Raw genomic sequence first — 23973 nt, 5'->3', positions numbered from 1 at the left:
TCTAAAAAGGTAGGACAAACGTCCATTAACACTTGTATAGTGTCAGAACTGAATAAGCAGAATTTAATCGTACAAGCCTAACCAAATTGTAAGTAAATTTGTTGCAAAACTGCTTAAATACAGTATACTGTTTAATGTTTTTAAGAACTGATTATAGAGATGCTTTGCTTAAAACATTTTACCTTGTTTTAATATGAATCAGTATATCAAAAGCTATTAAAAAATGTTTTCTTTTGTATAACCCTATTTCCTATTTTGGTATATAAGTAAGACGAATGGTTACGGACCCAACATGTAAAATCCTCAGAATGAAAAACTCAAGGCATCAAACTTTTAAATTTATTCAACGTTTCGAGGGCAAAACTGTCCTCATCATTAGGAATTTTTTTCGTCCATGTACATTATTAACAAAACACAAATTGAAACTGCATTATTTTGGTATAAGCCTAAACAAAATTGTAAATAAATTTGTTGCAAAACTGCCTAAATACAGTATACTGTTTAATGACATACTTACATTTTTAAGAATTGATTATAGAGATGCTTTTCTTAAAACATTTTTACTTGTTTTAATATGAATCAGTATATCAAAAGTTATCAAAAATTATTTCTTTTATATAACCCTATTTGCTATTTTGGTCGATCGTATTCTTGATTTTACATTGTAATGCAGGAGTATTTTTATCTAAACATATGTCTTTTTTATTGTTTGTTGGAGAAAATACATCAAAGTATTTTGTTTATTCTGACACATGATTCCAAAATTTCCACTTGTTATACATTCTAGGTCTCAAGTTCTCTTCAGTATGTTTATATTATATTTGTAATGTGGATTTAAACAAATAATTTCCAGGCATACATAATCTTCTTGTCATGGTACACACTGTGCTTTAAAACAATATAAGTTATAGGTGGGTTTAAGTCTTAAAAAAAACAGACTATTTACATATATCAGATTAAATTTATTATTCCTGAATTAAATGAATATTATGTACATTTTAATATACAGTCAAATTTTGTATGAAAATTTTCTTCCTAAATGGCAGTTTCCTAAAATGTATGAAGTATGCAGTAATGTTATTCACACATTGTTTTCATACAGGCCATGTTCAAGTTGTTTGTTGTGAATCTTACCCCGAACTAATTTTTGTTTCTAGCACAGTGTTGGTAGTTTGCAAATTTGAAAATGTTTGTTTGGATAATATTTGCAGGTAGTAATTTAAACTTTCACAAGGGATATGAACATGGATGATAGTTTTATTCCTTATTGTTTTTTTATGGGGGGAGGGAATAAATGAACCTTTTCCCAAATATTCCTTTTTCTATTTTTGTAAAAAAGTTAAATAAATAAATTGATCTATCCCTACCTTAATTTATAAAAAAAATTCAAAGCAACGGTTTTCTACATTTAGGTTAGCCCTACGCCATGTCTTTTAGTATCTGATATATATGATTCAGTTAATTTAAGTTTAATCGTTATATTCATTTCAACCTATAACTACCTCCCCCCCCCCCCCCACTTTTAAATAACCTTTTTCGTCTGCTAGCAAATTATTTTTGCTACTTAGCTGTGTTAATATTCCAATTACCATTGGTTGATTTTCAAATACTCGATTGGAAGTCGGCAAAGGGTCATTACAAGAGGAAATTAAAGAAGGAAATTTTAATAACATTTATATAAAGCAGTATTCATGCAATCTTGCTACAGTTTTGCAACGATTTTTAGCATACTTAGGTTAATTAAAACATTAATTGTTTATGTATAGTTAGGTTAGGTTAGTCCGACTGTCTGACACACTGGTCTTGATTTTTATTGATTTTGATATCCTTGTTTTTTTATTACTAGATTAATAAGGGAAATATTTTTTAGTTGATATTGACTATATCCGGCCAATTAGTAAATAATGTAGCAGGTAGCCAGTAGAAAATTATATTATATTACACTTCCTACCAATTTTCAATTAACCCTTAACAGTCGGGCCCCTTGCCGCACCTTAATCAGTCGGGGGGGGGGGGGGGGGGGCGTTAAACGCCCCCCCTCATTATCTCAGTTCCTATTAGAGCTAGAGGGCTAAAATTTTTTGTGCAAGTCCCCTGTGTTATGGTGAATTTCCGACCTTAAGTAAGTCAAGGTCAATTTCCGCTTCCTTCACCCTTTTATTTAACAACCTTTGTTTTTAGGTCCTTTTTTACTTAAAAATGTCAAACGGCTGTAATTTTTTTATTTTTAAAGCTAGAAGAAATTTTTTTTTGCAGAAAATGTTTATTTTTATTTAAATTTTATAATTGAAATATCAAAACATAAGTTTCAGCGGCCGCAGCTGTACTTGGCAGCTGCCAGCCGCCGCAGTCGGCGGTCGGCGGGAAAACGGCGGCGGATCTTTATGAAATTTTAATACATTATGTAGACATGCAAGAAAAGCTTAAGTTTAAAAGTCTCTAAGTCAAAATTTGCGGCCACAGGAGCATTTTAAAGATTTCTGGAGACCTGGAGGATCAGGACCTGCAGGATCATACCTGGAACCTGAAATTGACTTGAACACCTGTATTTAATATGAGGATGTACTACTAGAGGATATTTTAGTATTTTGGTAAGATAAAATGCTTTGTTTAAGTCAAAAACAAATTTTTGTTCTTTACCTGGATGACCCTGCCAGGTTTGCTGGCATCCTGTGCCCGCCAGGATGGAGATATTCAAAAAATTCCAACTCTCAGTTATGTGTCATACCCATACTTAAAAAGTCAAGCAGTTTAGGCTCTTTATCTTTCACACACAGAAAATGAGATAGAAAAAACCGGATGGGGGGGGGGCGTTCAACGCCCCCCCCCCCCCCCCCGACCGTTAAGGGTTAAACTTCACGTTTTTAATAATAATTTATTTTATAAAATTTAATTGGCTAAACTAGTACAAACAGATATCCGTACTTAAATACCATTCATTACAGGAATCTAAAAGGATAAGACAATGGTCGATAAGTTGATGTTCATCCCCTATTATTATACCCAAAATTCCCTCTTCTATAGATTGCAACTACTTGTTGAAACGTTTGGACACTCAAATTAATAAACCAATCAATCAAATTCATTAAAAGTCCCCAAATGAAACGAATAAGAAAGTGTTATTAAAAACTTTGGGGACTAGTGTAATTTTGTAATTATAGCCAATTGTCCACTTCCTTCATACATTCATTATTTATTACAAGGAAAACATATTATCAAAACTGAGTTGACAATGTACATTAAAGCATAGCTGAACAAATCTGATAAATAATAGTTATTTCTTTCCCAGGTTGTTCCTAGTATAGGTAGATTTTTTTTTTGTATTATAAAAATTATACAAAACATACAAAAGTACTATTGTATAATTTTTTAAAAAATTTTGTACAGTAATTTTTTTTTGGCAAAGTCCCCTCGTACATGTATCAATTTTGTATACAATAGTACTTTTGTGTTTTTTTTTATACAGGGTGCGGCACATAAATCCGGACTTTTTTAAAACGGCCATAGCGTCAAAACTACTCGACCAATCAGGACGTTTAAACCCACTATAAAAAGCTTAGGTAATGACCTTTTAGCACAAAAAAATCTTTGAACGAAAATGGACGTGTATTCCGAGCTGGCCACGCATATGTTCAGCAAGGCAGATTCGAAATGCGCAGGTGGTTTAATCTTGATTCTCGACTAGGGTCCACTAAATCTGACCTCAGCCCATCTGTAGGTGAGGTAGAGTTATGTAACTTGCTGGAAATATTGTTAGATACACAAGTAAGACACTTGAAAAGACTAGAGCTCTCTATCTAAAATGGCTTGGCCGTAGTACTCCAGCAAAGTGAAATGGAGCAGATTTTGAGATGTAAAAAACGTCAAAAACCGTGAAAAATTGTGAATATTTCTCGGTTCTCGATTTCAGGGACCCATATGGAACTTAAAAACTCATTTTAGACTATGGGTTGCGCTGAAAACCCTAGCTGAATTGTTATGCCAATTTCAAAAAGGTAAAAAACGTCGTTATAGCTCAACTGTGGTCCAAATGAGAGCCTCCGTGTCTAAGGGTAGCTCGAAAGTTGGGTTAATTTGGATCCTGCGGTTACTCACATTCCTATGGAAATGTGGCCTCCCAGCAGCCTGATCTTAATTCAATGGACTTTTGGGCCTACAGCTACTTTGAAGCATGCACCAATACACGTGCCCATATCACAAAGACCTCTCTCATTGCCACTATCAAGGAGAACTTCGCCAGCTTGGACAGGTTCATTTTGACCTGGGCCTGCCGGCGGTTGAGGAAGCGGGTAGAGGCGGTGAATGAGACTAGCAGCCATTTTTTTAAATAACCTATTAGTCAAATACCTATTCTGCCTCTCAGTTTTTAAAATTCAATAAAATCTTTAAAATTGACGATTTTATGTTCATTTGTTTAAAAATTAGAAAAAGTCCGGATTTATGTGCCGCACCCTGTATATTAGTATATTTTTTTTTGTATATGTTGTACACTTTTTTTTTATTTTTGTACTAATACCATTTTCCTGATTGTATATCTTGTATTATTATTTTGTACAATAGTATTAATTTTAAAAATTTGGCAGAGTCCAAACATTTTTTACTATACTGAATATTTCAATATGTTTCGAAAGTAACAAAAATAATTAGAGTATAATTTGTGGATTTAAAAGAGTTTTTTGTTTCATGCTTATTGTATTTCTTTTTATATACAATAGTACAAAGTTTAGGAAATTTGGTTAAGTCCAAATTTTAGAACTTTGCCTAAAAATGAACATAGTATTTATAGTACACTTTTTTTGTGTGATAGTATTCATTTCAAATTTTTGGACTTTGCTTAAAAATGAACATAGCGTTTATTGTATAATTTTTTTTGTATAATAGTATTCATTTTAAAAATGTTCCAATTTTGTAGACTCTAACAAAATCTTAAGAATGTATACAATCGAACTATAAAAATATACCATAACATAAATTTAGATGAGTCCAAAACTGAGGATGTAGGAAATATTTTGAAAAACATTTTTTGAATATCAAAAAGAAGTTTTAGAATTTGACAAAAAAATTGTCTAATTCTACAATTTTGATTTTATTTATAAGTACAAAATTTTTTTTAAGTAAAAAATTTTGGGACTTAATATGTTACTTAATGAAAAAAACCATAAAAGTACTATTGTAGACAAAAATGATACAACATGTACAAGAAAAAAATAAGGGACTGTACAAAATTACAAAAAAAAATACAATAGTACTTTTGTATAATTTTCATAATACAAAAATAATTCTACCTGATATAGTTCAAATTTTTGCTGCTAGGTGTCTTTCACTTGTTAGAAAAACTTTGTTTTTTTGGGGTTTCCAATATATATATGGTTGTTTGAAAATCAAATAAGTAAATCTTATTCAAATTGGTTTCTCATTTCATTGTTTTTTTTCAGTATTTTAAAATATTTCATTTTAAATAATTACAAAATCTAAACTATAGACACCAGTATACCAAACCTAATCAACTTCAGTATAGCATGGAAAGGATCATAGCCTAGCCATGATAAGAGTTAAAACATGAGAAACTCTTCACTTAGCTTCCATTATAGAAGTAAAAGATGAGAATATCTCATGTACTCTTATCATTATGAATAGTTTAAATCATGGAAATATCTCCCTTAACTCCCACAAATTTTCTATACTATAGTATAACAAAATTGATACAATTTTAGAGTAAGGCCATGTATACTATTGTAAACAAAAATGTATACTAAAAAAAGGATCCACGTATACAAAGGACTACCTGGGTTCATCGTATTATAAACCACTTTCCGCGGATATAGAAAGTACAATTATGAGATTAAAACTAGTTTTTTTAGCCCCGAGGTGCCGAAGGCACCGGCTAAAAAAACTGGTTTTAATCTTATGATTGTACATTTCTATATTCGTAGAAAGCTGGATATAATACGATGCTAGACATAGTTTTTTCGTATGGATGAGAACCGGTTCCTATCCACCGGATTCGAATGAATACGAGAAAAGATCATTAACAATTGTAGGTTATCAGTATTTTTAATATTTAAGAAAATCAATGGATCAAACGAACAGTATATTAAAATTTTTAATTATGATATGGTTGCAAAATGTCTATTTTTAATAGACATACAAAAAAACATTAGAAAAGTAATAAAAGTAATAGAAAGTAAAAGAAAAGTTATATTAATACATAAAAATAATAGTAATCTATCGTATTATATCACTGTCTAACGGTTAGAAAATATAAAAAATTTTAAGGACTGGACTAACATAACTGGTATATTATTAAGATTTTTACAATGATATTCGCAAAAAATTGTCTATAATACGATATGATACATGGTTCTTCAGTATGGCTTCGAAACCGATAAATATCCGCTGGATTAGAACCGGTTATTTGCCGCACTTAAAAATCATGTGTAGCATCATATTACAGACAATTTTCTCCACAATTCTTAAATAAAATCATAAAATTAATACCTGTTTTGTTTTTCCCTCGGGGTCAACAAAACTTGTTTTAATCTTATAATTGTACATTTTTATCTCCGCGAAGAGCTGTTCATAATACGGTGCGAGAAATAACTATTCTAATACTATAGGTTGCCTTGGAATGTGTATTGGTGACCAACTAAGAGTTATTACCTCCTGTCCAACAGATGATGTTAGTGAATGGAATAAAAAGTAAGGCCTAAATCAGGAATCTAAAGGGATAAGACAAGAGCCGATAAATTGATGTTTATTCCTAATGATGATAATAAAATTACTACATCTGTAGATTAATATTAGTGGTTGTTACTTTTGAACACTCAACTTAATAGACCAAACTATCAAAATTTACTGAAGTCCCAAATGTTGTTACGAATAAGACAACGTAATTATAAAACTTTTGGGACTAGTGTAATAAACAGCCCATTGTCCCCTCTCTCTCTAGGTGTAAATATAAAAATCTAATGGTGTATTAACCAAATTAAGGTTGCACTCTTTAATCTTTACCTGAATGATCCAGCGAGATTTGCTAGCGTCTTGTGGCCGATAGGATGCCTTGCCCATATGCTAAAAAATAAATTCATAGAGGCTTATTTTCAAAAAAATAAGAAATTACTTTGTATGAATCTAAAAATCATAAATATGATACCAGATTTGTTAGCCAGGGCCTTCAACCCTCGGGGCTAATAAAACTGGTTTGATCTTACGATTTTCCATTTCAATATCCGCGAAAACTGTCAATAATACGATGCAATAAATAACAATGGGGCTATATATTTTGTTTAATTAGAAAAAGGAAAAAAAAGTTTTATCTAAAATGTTCATTTTGTAATTTCTCCTTTTTTGTACTTAATTTGTAAATACATATAAAATTTTTGTAACTAGATCTTGAAAATAAAAATGATAATAAAAAAGCGCAGCTACTCTCTAACATGACATGTAAGACAGAAATTAGAGAGCGCAAAAAGTCAATGTTAAAATTAAAAGACTTCCATAAGAGGGAGGGGGTGGGGGTATTAACCCCCCTACCATTTAGATTTCAAACCATTTTGTTAAAAGATTGTGTGTTTGATAAAATTTTTGGTTATCTTATAACATTATTGCCCTCTTTTTTCCTAGTTTCGTATACAGACATGTTATCTTATCATTGCTTCGCTAGTCATGTACATTTGTTTTCTAGACATGTGGGAGAGGAACTGAAAATGTGGTGGAATAGTATTACGCCAGGTAAGTATTTCAGGGAAGGATGAGACATTGGACTTTTATTTCAATAGTCCCCAAAGTACTCTTGTTTGTTAGCTTAAAAACGTTGAGGACTTTCAAATAAATTTTAATTTGTTGACTTACTGAGATGAGTGTTAAAACGTTTTCAACTAATAATTTTAATCTCCAGAAGGGGTAATTTTGTGTATCATCAAAATTTTTTCCTATCCCTGTAACTATTAAGTTGGAATCTAAAATATTCACTGTGCAATTCCTTCCGCTCCTTTTTATATCCTCATAGCCAAAAATATCTTCGCCTATAAATTTTCACATCTAAATACCATGTACAGTACACTTTTGGATTTTCAGATAAAGTAAGTGCAATTAAATGATTGGTAGTTACTTAACCTAATATTTTGGGTAGGGTTGGGCCGGATATCCGGCCATTTTCGATATCCGGCCGGATACCGGATATTAAAACTATCCGGTTATACGGCCGGATATCGAACGTTGGCCAGATAACCGGCCAGAATCGGATATCCGGCATTGGAAATCAGCCGGATATCCGGTATCCGGACAAAAAAAGTATCCGGCCCAACCCTAATTTTGGGCACTAAGGCTTTTGTCCGATCTCTTTGATATTAAATAAGAGCTCGCCCCAGGGATCTAAAGGGATAAGACAATGACCGATAAATTGATGTACATCCCCAATGATGATACACAAAATTACTCCTTCTGTAACTTAAAATTTGTGTTTGAAACGTTTGATCAATCAACTAAATGAAGAAACCAATTTAGATTAATTGAAGTCCCTAAAGTAGTTAGGCCAGCGATTAATAAAACGTTATTATAAAACTTTGTGGACTTGTGTAATAAACAGCCCATTGTCCCCTCTCTCTCTCTGCCTCGCCCTCAGTTAATAATTATGATAAGTGGAAATGCGATTCTACAAGTAAGATATTGTGAAACATGTGCGGAAGCTAAGGCATACCAAATATTTGGTATCAAAACTTATTATGATATTGATGTAAATGTATTGTTATAATAATAAACATACTTTTTATTTTTATGAAATACAAAACTTAAAAACTTTGAAGGTTTAAAAAGCTCGATTATATTGTTCCGAAAAAAGTTTAAAGAATTTTATATTTTATATTTTTTTTATAATTTTTAGGTTAGGTTGTAGGCTAGGGGGCCGAGCGCTATTTTCCTTTGTAGGCCACTTTGTCCTGAGGCTACTTTGTCCGAGGCTACCTTGTCCTAGAGGCTACTTTGTCCAAGGCTACTTTGTCCTAGAGGCTTCTTTGTCCGAGGCTACTTTGTCCTAGAGGCTACTTTGTCCGGATTTTGTGTGTGTTGGGGGGGGGGGGGGGGGGTAGACTATATACATTTTATAGTCAAATTTTTATTACCTTTTTATGTTTCAGTTCACAAGCAAAATTTTGGTTTTCCTTCAGCTTTTTATAACAGGTATGATATAATAAAATTAGTACTTTTGGATGTATCCTAAAATCAAAGAAAGTCACAATGGGACGGTTCTTCAAAGTAACTATCGAGCACTGAAGCCCTCTTTTTAAAGAATAAGGTGGGATGTTTTTTTTCCTTTGTCTTCCCTTTGCAGGAATCCCTTCCCTAACCCTGCATGTCAATGTCTAGCCTTTACCAAATATTACCAAACCTATCCTGACTTAAAGTAATAGAGAAAAAAAATACAGGGTTATTCAAGAAAAATGATTTTACTTCATTGACCCAGTACAATCCCCATTATTCTTAACTTTTTTTTCAAAATCACGGGGATTGGGAGGTTCTGTCCTCAACAAAACGTTAAGGAAAACCTCCAGCCAAATTGACCTAATAAGTGTATTTCAGAAAATTTATCAAATTTTTTTTCAGACAAAAGAAACAATTCACCACTGTTTCAAATAGTGATACCGTAATTTTTATTTCTAGGTAATTTTTTTAAGGAAGTTGTGCAATAAATATAAGATGACGAAGGATTGAATTTTCAAATATATCCAAATCATTATGTTATGGATGATATTATGATAGGGAAATAATTGTCGTCAATTTAAGTCAGTTTATTTTGTTCATCGAGTAGGAGGGGAGGGGATGGTATGGACTGTGTGTATCGTTATTTTAGCCCGCTGCGAGATTCATTTTATTAGAGAACTATCTTGTGTATCTTATCCATTAATAGGCTGGTAATTATAGAAGAAGAAATGTAATTGCTTCAATTCAATACCTTAGCGTCTAATTAAGAATTTCTGAAATTGAAACCCAAATCATCAATTTTTTTTATACAGTTTTGTTAGGCCAGATTTGATTTTAATACGATGCTATACATAATTGTTCACTAGATATTAATCGGTTTTGATGCCATACTGGAAATAAAATATTAAATCTAAAAAGACATATAAAATTAAAGGATATGTTTTGAATGTTTTACTTAAATTGCATAATATTTGAATTTGAATATCTAAATATTTTTTTAGAGAACTATATGGTAGAAAAAAGTTAATGTGGCAAGAAGTAGATTCAGAAAAAAACAGTGGCGTCATATTTGGAATAGCCACGGATACTAAATTCACAGGTAATATCATAAAAACCTTTGGTAATTTCATTCAAGCCTGTTTCTTGACCACCAAAACCCCCTTCCCAACCATAACTTTGCCCCCCCCCCAAAAAAAAAATAAGGCGAAATAAAGAAACGCCATGATTCTTTATAATTCCTCACGTTATCATGTTGTGCTGTATTTGATAATATGTTAGATGGCTCATGAAGTAAGACTACAATTTCATGAGTAAAATTCTACTGAATAAGAATATCTTCCCTTAAACTCACAGTGTTTGTTTGTTCGGCCATGATTAGTAAATGTGAATCACTGTTTTAGTCTGATGATTCCAAATATTTTTTGAAAAAATAAAAAAAAACATGTCTTAATTTGTTAATTTAAATTGCCGAGTATTACCTCTAATTTATCTAGAAACAAGGATGATAACATCCATAAAAGCGAAGCTCTTAAATTGGCGGACAAACGAACATCAACTCTTGTAGAGTGTAAGACAGAACTGAATATACAAAATATAAATATGTAAGTTTTGGCAAAATTGTATTCGTAAATTTGTTGCAAAACGTCTTAAATACTGTTTCCTGTTTAAGGACGTACTGATATTTTTAGGACTTAATTATAAAGATACTTCGCCCTGATATTGTACTTTGTTGTAATACGAATTAGTATCCAAAAATCAGATCAATAGGATGATTATTTCACATAAAAATTTGTTGTCAAAAAAGTAAAAAAAACAGCTTGTTATAAATGGGCGTACGGACATTCTGATAACGATTATAGAGTTGCTACGCTTTCTAAGTCGTACCTAACTGTTATAGGAATCAGTGTGCAAAGTATAAAATCGATAGGACAATTGTAACCTGTTTAAATTAACGAAAATAGCTAGCTGTTACGGACGTACGGACAGACATGTCCTAATTATAGAAAAGCCTCGCTTTTAAAAATACATATAACCTATGTAAAATAAGACATTTATTTTAAAATATCATATTACAAAGTTATTTTCTTACTGGCAGGAGATGACTTAACCTACATTTATCCAGATTTTAAAACAGCTTTAGTTGGAAGGTATGTAAATATCTAGAAACTAATGAGGAAGGGGGGGGGGGCTGTTTATGAAACTAGTCCCCAAAGTTTTATTTTTACATTTTCTCATTCTATGGCTCATGAACTTTATGGATTTTTATTTAATTTTGATTGGTTGGTTCATTAAGTGGAGTATCCAAGCGTTTCAACCTCTAATTATAAATTACAGAAAGGGTAATTTTGTGTATTATCATTGTAGTGTACATCAATTTATTGGTCATTGTCTTATCCCTTTAGATCCCTGAGTACTAATACACACTGATATAAAAATTTGTAATCAGATTAATTATTTAAAACTTTTATCCCCTGGCCAATAAGCATCAAGCCTATACTTTCCTTCGTCTGCTTGTCTGTTCACAAAGGAAAGGCTAAGATTTATAATTTGGGAAATACCTTTTTCTAAGCTTCTCTTTGTAATTTTAAAAATTTCGGGTATTGTCCCTTTCGTGGCAACGACTCCTAAAGGGCGATTCGTTGTATTTTCATAGTAGCTTTTGAGAGATTATTTAAGCTTAGGTTAGATGATTGCCCCACAGGGTTAGAGCCTCCGCAGGGGCTAGAAACAGGAGAAAAGCTACTGTTAAAATACGACGAAACGCCCCCTAAGAGGCGTTGCCACGAAAGGGACTATAACCAAAACTTCTTTTTGCTGTACTTGATTACCTCTGCATGATGTTATTTTTGTAAATTTAGGTTTAAAAATGGAATCTTTGAGAACGGGACAGAAGCTGTAATAATAGCTGAACGATGTTATAAAGGAGTAAAACAGATAAAAACAAAAGTCAAGGTATTATTTGATTATTAGATTAAAACATTAGATTGGGAAGGAGTTAAATAACTCTATGTCCCCTTACCAAAAACCCTGTGCCGATTTTCAATTGGGTCTTCGAAAATTAACTAAAAGTATCGGGAATATTAACACAGCCAAGTCGCTACAAAAGAGCAGAAAGCAATTTGCTAGCAGACGAAATGGTCCTTGACAGGGGGATTCAGGTAGTTGTCTGGTTATACAACAATACTATAATTTTATTATTTGATTTAAATACTATTTCTAAAATCTTCCTAGGTAATAATTTACAATTAGAGTTAAAATTCGACAAAGAAAATGTAGGAAATTTAAAGCGTTTTTAAATTGTCCTAGGAGATACGGAAAGTTTCATGTGTGACGGCATAAATATACTTCAAAATGCATCTTTTTTTTTAGTGGTTTCCTTTCCCACATCTTCTCTCATCCTCTCTTTTAAAAAGTATTTATATGACGTCCCACATGACACTTTCCGTATCTCCATTGTCCCATCCCTGATAAATATTAAGTTATGACATTGCATCTAGTTCAAGGGAAATTAAACTTAAAATAAAATGTAAAAAGTTTTAAAAAAGGTAATAGAAAAAAACAGTTATATAAATTTGTTATGTTATGGAATATCATGAATTTTACCTTCAAAATATAAGGATACATTATTTAACCCCTAGTCAGGCAATGGCTGAAAAATTTATATAATTCCCTAATGATGATACACAAAATTAATCTTTCTGTAGATAAAATTAGTGGTTGAATCGTTCGAACCCCCCAAGAAAATATTTATAAACCTTCCCGGGACCTATGGGAAGCTACCATGTAAAAGAGAACCCGATCGGTTCAGCGGTTAGCGAGATCCTTCGCTACAAACAGACAGACAAACAAACAGACATCGTTCTACTTTGTATTATAGATAGTACGTGTGTATCAAAGAATGCAGAATGAATGTTGTACATTATTCATGAGATTACTTGTCATAAAACTGTCCTGCTACAAGTGTAAATCAATGTCAATGGTGTACTGTCATTTGTTGGTGATAAAAGTCATTTTAAATTTAATTGCTAAACGCCCCTCTTTCCAGTCTTTTCTCGTTTTCTGTATGCGAAAGATAGAGGGCTTTAATTAAATAACTTTTTTAATATCTCCATCCTGGCAGGCACAGGATGTCAGTAAACCTGGTAGGTACTTACATTTTAAGGACTTGATTACAGAGATACTTCGCTTATAACATTGTACCTTGTGTTAATAGGAATTAGTATTCCAAAAAACAGATGAATAGGATAATTATAACATACAAAAATTTGTTGTCAAAATCAACATGTAACGATTGCTACGCTTGCTAAATCATGCCTAGTTATAGGAATCATCATGCAAAGTTTTAAATCGACATAACAATTGTAACCTGTTCAAATTAACGAAAAGAGCTAACTGTTCCGGACGGACGGACCGACCCTAATTATAGAAAAGCTTCGCTTTTAAAAGAAATGTATTACACACACATATTGCTCATTGATTATTAATTCAAACTTTTGGTCTGTTGCAGTAAAACAAAAGTTAACGATTGAGTACAGGGGTATAGTCCTTTCGTGACAACGCCTCTTAAGGGGCTTTTTGTATATTTACAGTAGCTTTCCCCCCAATTCAATCCCCTGTTGGGCTTTAACCCTGCGAGGCCAATTGCCTAACCCTGCGGGGCAATACCTAACCTAACCTATAATAACCTATCTATTGCTACTGTGAAAATACGTGTATAACAACAAGGATGACAACATCCATAAATAGCAGAGCTAAAAAATTATGAATGGATATTAGGAAAAACTTACCCTAGAGTTGTGTCATAGAATACTTATTAAACTTAATAAATAGGAAAATCACGAAACCTTTAAAATCACGCAACCTTTCAAAAGCAAAAATGCCTAATTATGGTTCATAATGAAGGGAATATTGGTAAGAAGTTTCTTCCGTGTAACTTTTGTAGGTTTAGAGAAAATCTGTTGTAAAAAGTAAAAGTGGCTAAAAGCAGCCCGACTGCTACGGATGTTTTACACTTAATTGTGCTCCATAGTGATGGGAACGTTGACAAGAATTTTCAGCCTCTTGTATTTTATAGGAGCCGAGAATCACGTTTCCCCCTTTCTGTCCCTGACAGACGTCCAGACGGACAGAACAAAAATTCGAATTATAGAGTAGCTTTGCTACTAATAAAAATGTGTATATATACATAATAACAAATAATATTGCCAGATTGTTTCTTCATTGTATTTTTATTGGTGAGTAGGGATCAAGATCTTAAAAATTTATTATTTTTAGAATCCTGAACAGATCTGGAAGAATGATGCACATATGATTAATAGCACAGGACTCTCCCCAACTGTCATTGATCCATTTGAAAGAAAAGCCGTATATGTTGGGTATGTATTGACTATTTATAAATACCAAAGTATCAAATAAGAACAGTATTGTTTTTAATCTTTTTAATCCTTTAGTTAAAAATGTATCTATTTTATATTTGCACCAGGCAATAATGATTCCCAAACATTGTGCAACAGAAATTATAACGTACAGTTTATGAATATATTTAACAATAAGACCAGTAAGATAGATCTCTAATCTATTTAAATACCAAATTTTAACATAAAATCAAAAGTGATTTTAGACTTTTTTTTATTGACTTACACACAGAGAGACAGTCACAATTCACCTGCACTTCTTACAGCCAAGGATGACGACATCCATGGTAGCGAAGCTCAGAAACAGTAGGACAAACGAACATTAACACTTGTAGAATGTCAGAACTGAATATTCAGTTGAAAAAGGGTATGAAAGTCGAAACAAAATGTAAGTTGTAACTGCTTAAATACTGGATAATGTTTCAGGACATACAAACATTTTTAGGACTTTATTACAGAGACGCTTCGCTTCCCACCTACCTTAATTATACAAAAGCTTATTTTAGCTTCTAATTTCCTTTAGACAATCCGCCCAACCTCAAGGAGGAGAGGGCCTATTTGCCAAAAGAAATTTTGTTGCTGGTGACCTTGTATCCTACTTTGCTGGGGTGAAAACCTATGAGGACAACTTTATGTTTGATAACCTGACTGTAGATGAGATGTGGGAGGCACACGCTTATTATATCAATTTTGGAGGTAGGTAATTGGGTAACAAGAAAACAAGGTTGACAACATCCATAAGAGCAAAGCTCTGAAACGGTAGGACAAACAGAATTAACACCTGAATATGCATACTATAAATGTTTAAAATCTTGACAAAATTGTAAGTAAAGTTATTGAAAAAGTGCTTATATACAGGATAATGTTTAAGGACATACTTACATTTTTAAGACTTGATTATAAAGATGCGTTGCTTATAATATTGTACCTTTTGGTAATAGGAATCAGAGGTTAATTCTTTTTTAAAAATTAAGCTCATTGCCTCACTAAAATTAGTAAGGCTTGTAAAATTTTTTTGTGAAAAATCCTCCAAAATCGCATTAAAAATCTACAAAAATGAAACAAAACCTTACATGACTTTATTTGAGTTTAGATTTTTTACGCGATTTTGGGGGATTTTTCACAAAATTTGTCAGCGAGCCTCACTAATTTAAGAGAGGCAGTGAGCCAAAAAGTTTTTTTAAGAATCCATCTCAGTATTCAAAAAATGAGATGGTAGGATAATTATTCTGATTTAGACATGTCTCCAAGTCGATGGAAAGTCCCTGTAGAAATGGTTATAGACATCCCTGTGCATTTGAGGTATTAATTTAAATTTAACTACTGTATATTATACTAGCGGCAAAGGCCTTAGCATCTATGGGCTCTGTATTAGAAAAAGACTAAAATATAGCCTAAAACCATACCAAGACCTAAATAAATAAAGTTATATAGCTTAGAACTATCTAAGGACCTATGTGAAACATTAAAAAGTCAATCGGTTAAGTAGTTATTGAAATCTTAAGCTTAAGAGAAAATATGAACTGATCGATTAAATAGAGAAGCTTTATTTGTTAAAGAGGAAACATTTATCCAGTATGGCTTTGAAACCGATTAATTTACGTTTGAGTAGAACTTTTTCTAAAAATCATGTGTCGTATTGTATAGCAGACAATTTTCTACGAATATTATAATATACCGAAGGAACTCGCTAACCGCTGAACCGATCGGGTTCTCCTTAACAGGGTAGCTTCTCATATATCCTGGGAAGGTTTATAACCACCCTCCCAAGATAAATCACAATAAAATAAAATAAAAATATAATATTTCCGCCGCATAGTGTCGCTAGTCGCACTGCGTAGAGACATGAATTTAAAAGCTGATAACAAAGACAAATTATTTCTTAAATTAGATATTTAAAATAAAAAAAACATTAGAGGCCTCTAGGGGCGTAGCCGCTAGTATAATATATAAAATCATAAAACTTATACCAGTTTTGTTAGTATGGACCTTTTGGCCCCCCAGATCTAACAAAACTTGTATCAATATATTATTTTTTATATCCGAGGAAAGATGTCTATAATACAATGTTATGATAACTATTATTTATCTGACAGGGGTATAGAAAGTTACAGAAATACACTTGCACACAAGACTAACCATTTGGTAAGCCTAATTATACATCAAATACATATTTTGGATTTTATGCGAAGCTAGTAGAAGTGGCGGCACAGATTATAACGTAAAAAAATTAAACAATGAGAGGCCACTTTAAATTTTACCATTGGTCAATTACAGTGTATACTGGCCTCTCGTTGGTTATTTTTTTACGTCATATTCTTTCCAACCACTTTTACTAGCTTCATTTAATATAGTTTATTGTAAAATATTCCTGGTATCGACTATTTCTAAAAATCTATAAACTTTAGGCTAGCTGCCAAACGACTGAACATACATGTCTAGCCTAGTCTTGAGCGGCAGTAGGAGGCCTATAAATAATATGGAATAGCTTAGATGCAATGGTGTACAGGGAAAGCTTCACTAAAAAAATCGCGCATTTACATAACTTGATTATTGAGCAATGGCAATTCCAGATTATTTGTAGGTCTTCTTAAAATTTTGGGTAAGCATAATCTATAAAATCGCCGTTTGGAAGTTAGCAGCCTTGAAAGTTTATTTTACCATTTTACCATAAACTGTTCCTGAATTACATTTTAAAATTTTTAGTTCTCTTGATATGTATATCTGTAATTATATTTTGATTAATCTTCACCTAATACTGGTGTATACTGTACTACTAAAAAAAACCCTAGCCTACAATTGACATCTTTGTTTTACATTATAATAAATTCAAAGGATCTCTGTCTATGTGACTGTGTGGAAGGATTAGCTAACAGATGAACCAGTACGGTTCTCCTTTACAGTGTAGCTTTTCAATGGTCTTGTGCAGGTTTATAACTGTTTTTGGGGCAGGATACCAACAACCACCCTCTCAAATTGACAAAATAAAAAAATTGACAAATAGATATTTTTAGGTTAACATTTTATTTGCCGCTAAAGGCTTCTAGAGGAGTAGCCCCTAGCATTTATTATAGTAATTATTTTAGTTTTCTGGTACAAATACAATGTTTGATACAGTTCTCCATCCCTATCATGGTCCTGTTGCCAGTATTGTTGCCACTAAACAAATAAAAAGGTATTAGCTGAAAGCATTTTTACTGAACCGTTGAAAATATTTTTACAACAAATCAAACTATAACTAAAACACTGAAAACACCCAGAGAGAGGGAGGATAATGGGTTGTTTATTACTACACTAGTCCCCAAAGTATTATAATAACGTTTGCTTATTCGTTGGCTTTACAACTTTGGGGAGTTTAGTAAATTTTGATTGGTTGATTCATTTAGATGTGTGTTTAAAATTTTTAAGTTTTAAACTTCAGAAAGGGTTATTTTGTGTATCATCATTGAGGATGTACAATATACATCAATTTATAGATCCCTGACTAAAAGTCTTTTCAAAAACAGTTGACTATATTTTGCAACACTGTAAAGGAGAACCATATCGGTTCGTTGGTTAGGAAGATACTTCGGTACACACACACAGACAGACAGACTCACTAACATACAGACTCCACTTATAGTTCATTTGCAGGGGTTAGAACCTGTTTGTGAACTATAACTATAACACTCAAAACTCCCACCTATATATTATATTTACAGGAATGAGGAACTGTTTGTGAACTATAACTATAACACTCAAATCTCCCCACCTATATATTATATTTGCAGTGTTGAGGAATGGTTTGTGAACTATAACTATAATACTCAAAACTCTCACCTATATATTATATTTGCAGGGGTGAGGTACTGTTTGTGAACTATAACTATAACACTATAAACTCTCACCTATATATCATATTTGCAGGGGTGAGGAACTGTTTGTAAACTATAACTATAACACTCAAAACTCCCACCTATATATTATATTTGCAGGGGTGAGGAACTGTTTGTGAACTATATTTATAACTCAAAACTCCCACCTATATATTATATTTGCAGGGGTAAGGAACTGTTTGTAAACTATAACTATAACACTCAAAACTCCCACCTATATATTATATTTGCAGGGGTGAGGAACTGTTTGTGAACTATAACTATAACTCAAAACTCCCACCTATATATTATATTTGCAGGGGTGGGGAACTGTTTGTGAACTATAACTATAACACCCAAAACTACCACCTATATATTATATTTGCAGAGGTTATGAACTGTTTGTGAACTATAACTATAACTAAAAACTCCCACCTATATATTATATTTGCAGGGGTAAGGAACTGTTTGTTAACTATAACTTTAACTCATAACTCACCACCTTTATATTAAATTTGCAGGGGTGAGGAACTGTTTGTGAACTATAACTATGACACTCAAAACTCTCACATACATATTATATTTGCAGGGGTGAGGAACTGTTTGTGAACTATAACTATGACACTCAAAACTCTCACATACATATTATATTTGCAGGGGTGAGGAACTGTTTGTGAACTACAATTATGACACTCAAAACTGTCCACCTTGGTACAAAAAACTCTGGCTAAAACATATGAAAAAATCTGTTAACAAGAAAACTTTTGGATTTTTATCTAATGGTTTCATTGAGTAAAAAATCATTACATTTAATTTTTGTTAGTTTTAGATTTTATAAAAATATATTGTATATATATATTAAATTTATATGAATTTTTAAAATTTTGTTCTTTGTGATGTGTGAAAATCTTTGTTGCTTAACATTAAATTATGTAATAGAATGATCATACTTTATCTGCCCACATGGTGAATAACATTGATCATTTCTAATGAATAATAAAATAAGAGATGAAGATGACTAAATTATACATTCTGTAGGTTAAACTTATTGGTTGGAAACTTTTACATCATTGAATTACCATGTGTCACAGAGAGTTATCTGAACCTTTATATATTTTCTTATGACATCATCTGGACAGTCATAAATTATAGAATAAGCTTAGGCCAGACATGGGATTAAAACTCTTTAGCAGGAAATTACTGTATGCCACAACCCCGTGCCGACTTTCAATAAGGTCTTTCATACCAGCAAATAACATTGTAAATATTAACACAGCCAAGTCGCAACAAAATAGCAGAAATTAATTTGCTAGCAAACAAAATAGCTTCCCAAGACAGGTACCAGGTAGTTGTCTAGGTTATACATCTATACTTATTACTTTTATTGGAAGTTCAATTTTTGCATCTAATAATACTTTTACAGTCTTATTTTTTTTCTAAATATCTAGCTAATTGCTGTTTTATTCGAGCTTTAATATGTTATTCTTTCTACTTTGGTGATTTTCATCAAAGGCTTATTTTCATTCATAAATTCTGGTTTATACCAATGTACTTTTAGAAAAAAAAGGAAAGTTTTTTGACCATGCATTATGAATGTTTTTCTTCTACTTTCTAAAGAGAATAATAACCCAAGAAATATAATTACTAGTTCCCTCTCTTTCTTGATAAGCCTACATAAAAAAACCTCTTCCTAAAACCTCATAAAGAATGGCGTAATAAGGTTGATTTTATGCTTCGAATTGTAATTATATTGGACATAATGTTGACGTGTATGCAGGGAATTTATCTCGTAGGCTTATTTTTATATAGTTAACATAAGGGAGAAGGGGGAGTTGGGGTGTCAACATATCCAATAAATTTAAAATTGGGAAGACCTATCTTTACCTTTTTAAGCCTCTGATGGTTCCACACCTATTTTTGAATTAAAAGTGCACGCCACTGCTCTGGTTTACATAAACATTTCAAATTTCTACACAATTGTATTACAGAAAGAAGTATGAAGAACCTGAAATTAAGACAACTACGTATACAGGGAGGGACTATTGAAGAAGACCTAGGTAAACATTGTGGGAAATTGTTCTGTTAATCCATCTTATCATCTATTTGTATGCAAATCTGTATTATGTTTTACTTTCACCAGCAGTAATAAGTCATAAATATTATGACAGGGTCGCCTTTTATCAGATAAAGACATGCTACCAGGAATATAAAGGGATAAGACAATGGCCGATAAATTGATGAACACCACACAAAATTACCTCTTCTGTAGATTACAATTAGTTGTTAAAACGTTTGAACACTCAACTAAATTGGCAAACCAATCAAAATATATAAAAGTCCCCAAGGTTGTTAATCCAACGAGTAAGAAAACGTTATTAAAGACTTTGGGGACTTGTGTAATACAGACGACCATTGTACCCTGCCTTCTCGCTAAATTTTTCTATACTAGAAAGAGAAAATAAATAGTTGGTGAACGGTTTCATCAAAATTTCATAAAAAGTCCCCAAGGTTCTTAAGAAAACAAATAAGAAAACATTGTCATTAGGCTTTAGGGACAATTTTAATAAACACGTCCCCTTCCTCCCTGGCATTTATCAGATAAAGACAGTACAGAGAATATAGGTACAGGTAAACGGGAAAAAAAATCACTTCATTTTCCTCTAAAAGTACACGAGGCTTGAATTGTTGAAAAAGTTGACAGTTGAATTAACTTTCAAAATACACTATTTTTACATATACTAGCGGCTGCACCCCTAGCATTTAGGGGCCCTGGAGTAAAGAAAGAAGAAAAGCAGCATAAGACCAACTTAGTTATAAAAAATTAAATAGCCTAAAATCATCCAAGGACCTCTGTTAGGCATCACTAAAATGTAGGACTCAATCGGTTCGGTGGTTATTGAAATCTTAAGCTACAGACTAAAAATACAGACTAATTTATATAATAGGAGGTATTTTGTTACAGAGAAATAGAAATATATGAGTTGTAGGTAACCAATAAAACAAAAAGTACAGATCTAATATGTGAATGATTTTTTCAATGTGGATTCGAAACCGATTAATATCCGCCGTCATTTTAATATGCGCGGAAAGCTGTCTATAATACGAAACGAGGTAATGTTAAGATGTGACAGTGATGTACTAGATAAAAAAATATTTTCTTAAATATATTTATTAGTATTTACATATATTTTAAGGGCATTCTCACAAATTTTCTATCAAGCATAAAACCCCCCTTTCAGATTTTTTAAACTGCCTAATTCATGTGGGCAGAACCTAACCCTGCGTAGTCTTTACCTGAGGTGGTCATACTCTGTTAGGCTATCTAATAACCAAAACAGCCTAACCAAAACAAGAGTAACAAAGAAACAAAACTATTTTATTTAATTTATTTCAAAAATAAGCGGGAGGGGGTTTTAAAGCTCGACAATGCACATTTAGGTAAAGCGCCACATTTTCTTTTAGCTTTTATTCATATTATAATGATGATACTTTAGTTTATTTTCTCAGGAAAACAAGGATAACAACAACCATAAAGGCGAAGCTCTGATATGGAAGGACAGACGAACATTAACACTTGTAGAGTGTCAGAACTGAATAAGCAGAATATTAATTCATAAGTCCAACCAAATTGCAAGTAATTTTTTTTGTAAAACTGTTTAATAGATGATACTGGGCATACTTACATTTTTAGTATTATACCTAGTTGTAATAAGAATCAACTGTATTTTAAAAAATCATATAAATCGGATAATTCTGACATACAAAAATTTGTTGTCAAAATAGTAAAAAAAAATCAGCTTGTTTTAAATGGACATACGGACTTTCTGGTAACGATTATAGAGTTGCTGTGCGTTATAAATCTTGCAGACGGACGTACGGACCGACGGACGGATGAACGGACGGACCGACCCTAATTATAGAAAAGCTTCGCTTTTAAAAACGACACCAACTTTTCTTTTGAAGTCGGAGATTGAAAAAAGTTAAATTGTAAAATGGAAACCCCTTTCTTTTATTTTACCCCGTCCTGTGATGTGTTTATGTATACATATGTATGTACCTTTTCAAAGGCGAAGATTTTCTATAAGATTTAGGGTCGGTCCGTACGTCCGTCCGGACCGGATAAATTTTTTGTTAATTAAGGCATGTTAGAATTGTCCTATCGGTTTAAATTTAAATGGTGATTCCTGAAAGTTATGTACGATATAGAAAATGTAGCAACTCTATAATCGCTACGAGAATGTCCGTACGGCCATGTTAAACATATTAGTTATTTAACTTTTTTTACAACAAATTTTTATGTGATATAATGATCTCATTCATGTTATTTTTGTAATATTGATTCCTAGGACAACAAAGTACAATATCATAAGCGAAGCATCTCCAATATCATAAACATTATTCTAAAATCAAGCAGTTTTTCAACAAATTTACCTACAAAGTTGTTCAGATTCCTGTCAGAGTACAATTTATTAGGGAACACCTGCTATACACATTAAGGCCAGAAATGCTGGTCAGCTTGAAATGTAACATGCAAACAAAAATGACAACTCTAAAACTTACTATGTGGGTGAGTTACTCCAACTTGTCTCCTGTAAAATATGATAAACAATCCGAAAGTGAATCAAACTAGAATATAATGGTGTAAAAATGGGATGAATATTTTATTTTGAAAAACCCGAATTTTAAACTAATCTCTATCTGTTATCACTTAATATTTATTTTACTATGTATATGTTCTGTGTAAATTATCATAGCATTAAAAATGGGTTGTTTAATGCTTTTTTTTCTTTGGTACATTTAAACAAAAATAATATAAGCATTCAAATTAAAAATGGATGATGAGTTAGTTAATAATCTCGGACATAATTCTTTGCAATTAGATTCAAATTTAAATCATTCATGTTCTTACTTTGAAAACCATGAATTTGTAAACTTTATTGGAAAGAGGGAGGAAAAGTTTTCAGTCTATAGTCAGAATATTAGAAGTATAAATAATAAAATAGACGACATACAAGAATTATTATCGGAGATAGAAACTGAAAAATTTTCTTTTAGTATTCTATTATTTCAAGAAATTTGGGCAGCAAATAATGCACAGACCACTAGATTAGAAAATTATCAAGATATTATCTTACAAACAAGGGAAGGAAAAAGGGGTGGGGGTTTAGGAATATATCTTAAGCAAAACTTAAGTTATGAAATTATTGATGAATTATCATATATTTTAGAGGGCGAATTTGAGACTCAATTCATAAAAGTATTCTTTGGTAAGAACAAATTTAAGATTATAGGCAACATTTACAGAATTCCTGGTGGTAACTTAAATAACTTTATAGAATGGTTTGGAGAAAAATTAACATTTCTTAAAACTGACCCAGTTTTAAAAAAATCTGATGAAATTATATTTGGGGGTGATTTCAATGCGAATTTTCTAAACTTTGATTCCCACAACCAAACAAATGATCTTTTGAACCTATTAATATCCTCTTCTTTTCTACCAATGATTA

At 32.1% G+C, this 23973-nt stretch overlaps 1 protein-coding gene across 4 annotated transcripts; it reads left to right on the top strand.

The window, feature by feature from the left end:
- Positions 1–711: 711 nt before the first annotated feature.
- Positions 712–19774, top strand: LOC145305345 (histone-lysine N-methyltransferase SETD7-like). 4 transcript variants are annotated; one of them, XM_080146965.1, is made up of 15 exons: positions 712–911; positions 1158–1211; positions 6618–6699; positions 7685–7731; positions 9135–9177; positions 9601–9657; positions 10200–10297; positions 11294–11345; positions 12057–12150; positions 14473–14573; positions 15136–15308; positions 15851–15914; positions 16709–16757; positions 17699–17787; positions 19124–19774. In XM_080146965.1, the coding sequence occupies exons 2-15, from the start codon at positions 1187–1189 to the stop codon at positions 19260–19262; spliced, it is 1113 nt and encodes a 370-aa protein (XP_080003091.1). In that variant the 5' UTR covers positions 712–911; positions 1158–1186; the 3' UTR covers positions 19263–19774. The 4 variants fall into 4 exon arrangements, with proteins under 4 accessions (XP_080003091.1, XP_080003112.1, XP_080003105.1 ...); XM_080146986.1 differs by lacking the exon at positions 19124–19774 and adding an exon at positions 18988–19094; XM_080146979.1 differs by lacking the exon at positions 19124–19774 and adding an exon at positions 18519–18617.
- Positions 19775–23973: the final 4199 nt, after the last annotated feature.

The sequence above is a fragment of the Acartia tonsa genome, chromosome 2 (assembly GCF_053477335.1).
Source record: "Acartia tonsa isolate MP-2025a chromosome 2, ASM5347733v1, whole genome shotgun sequence".
Lineage (NCBI taxonomy): Eukaryota > Metazoa > Arthropoda > Copepoda > Calanoida > Acartiidae > Acartia > Acartia tonsa.
The sequence above is the reverse complement of the archived record's forward strand: the minus strand, read 5'-3'. Positions and strand labels throughout refer to the sequence as shown.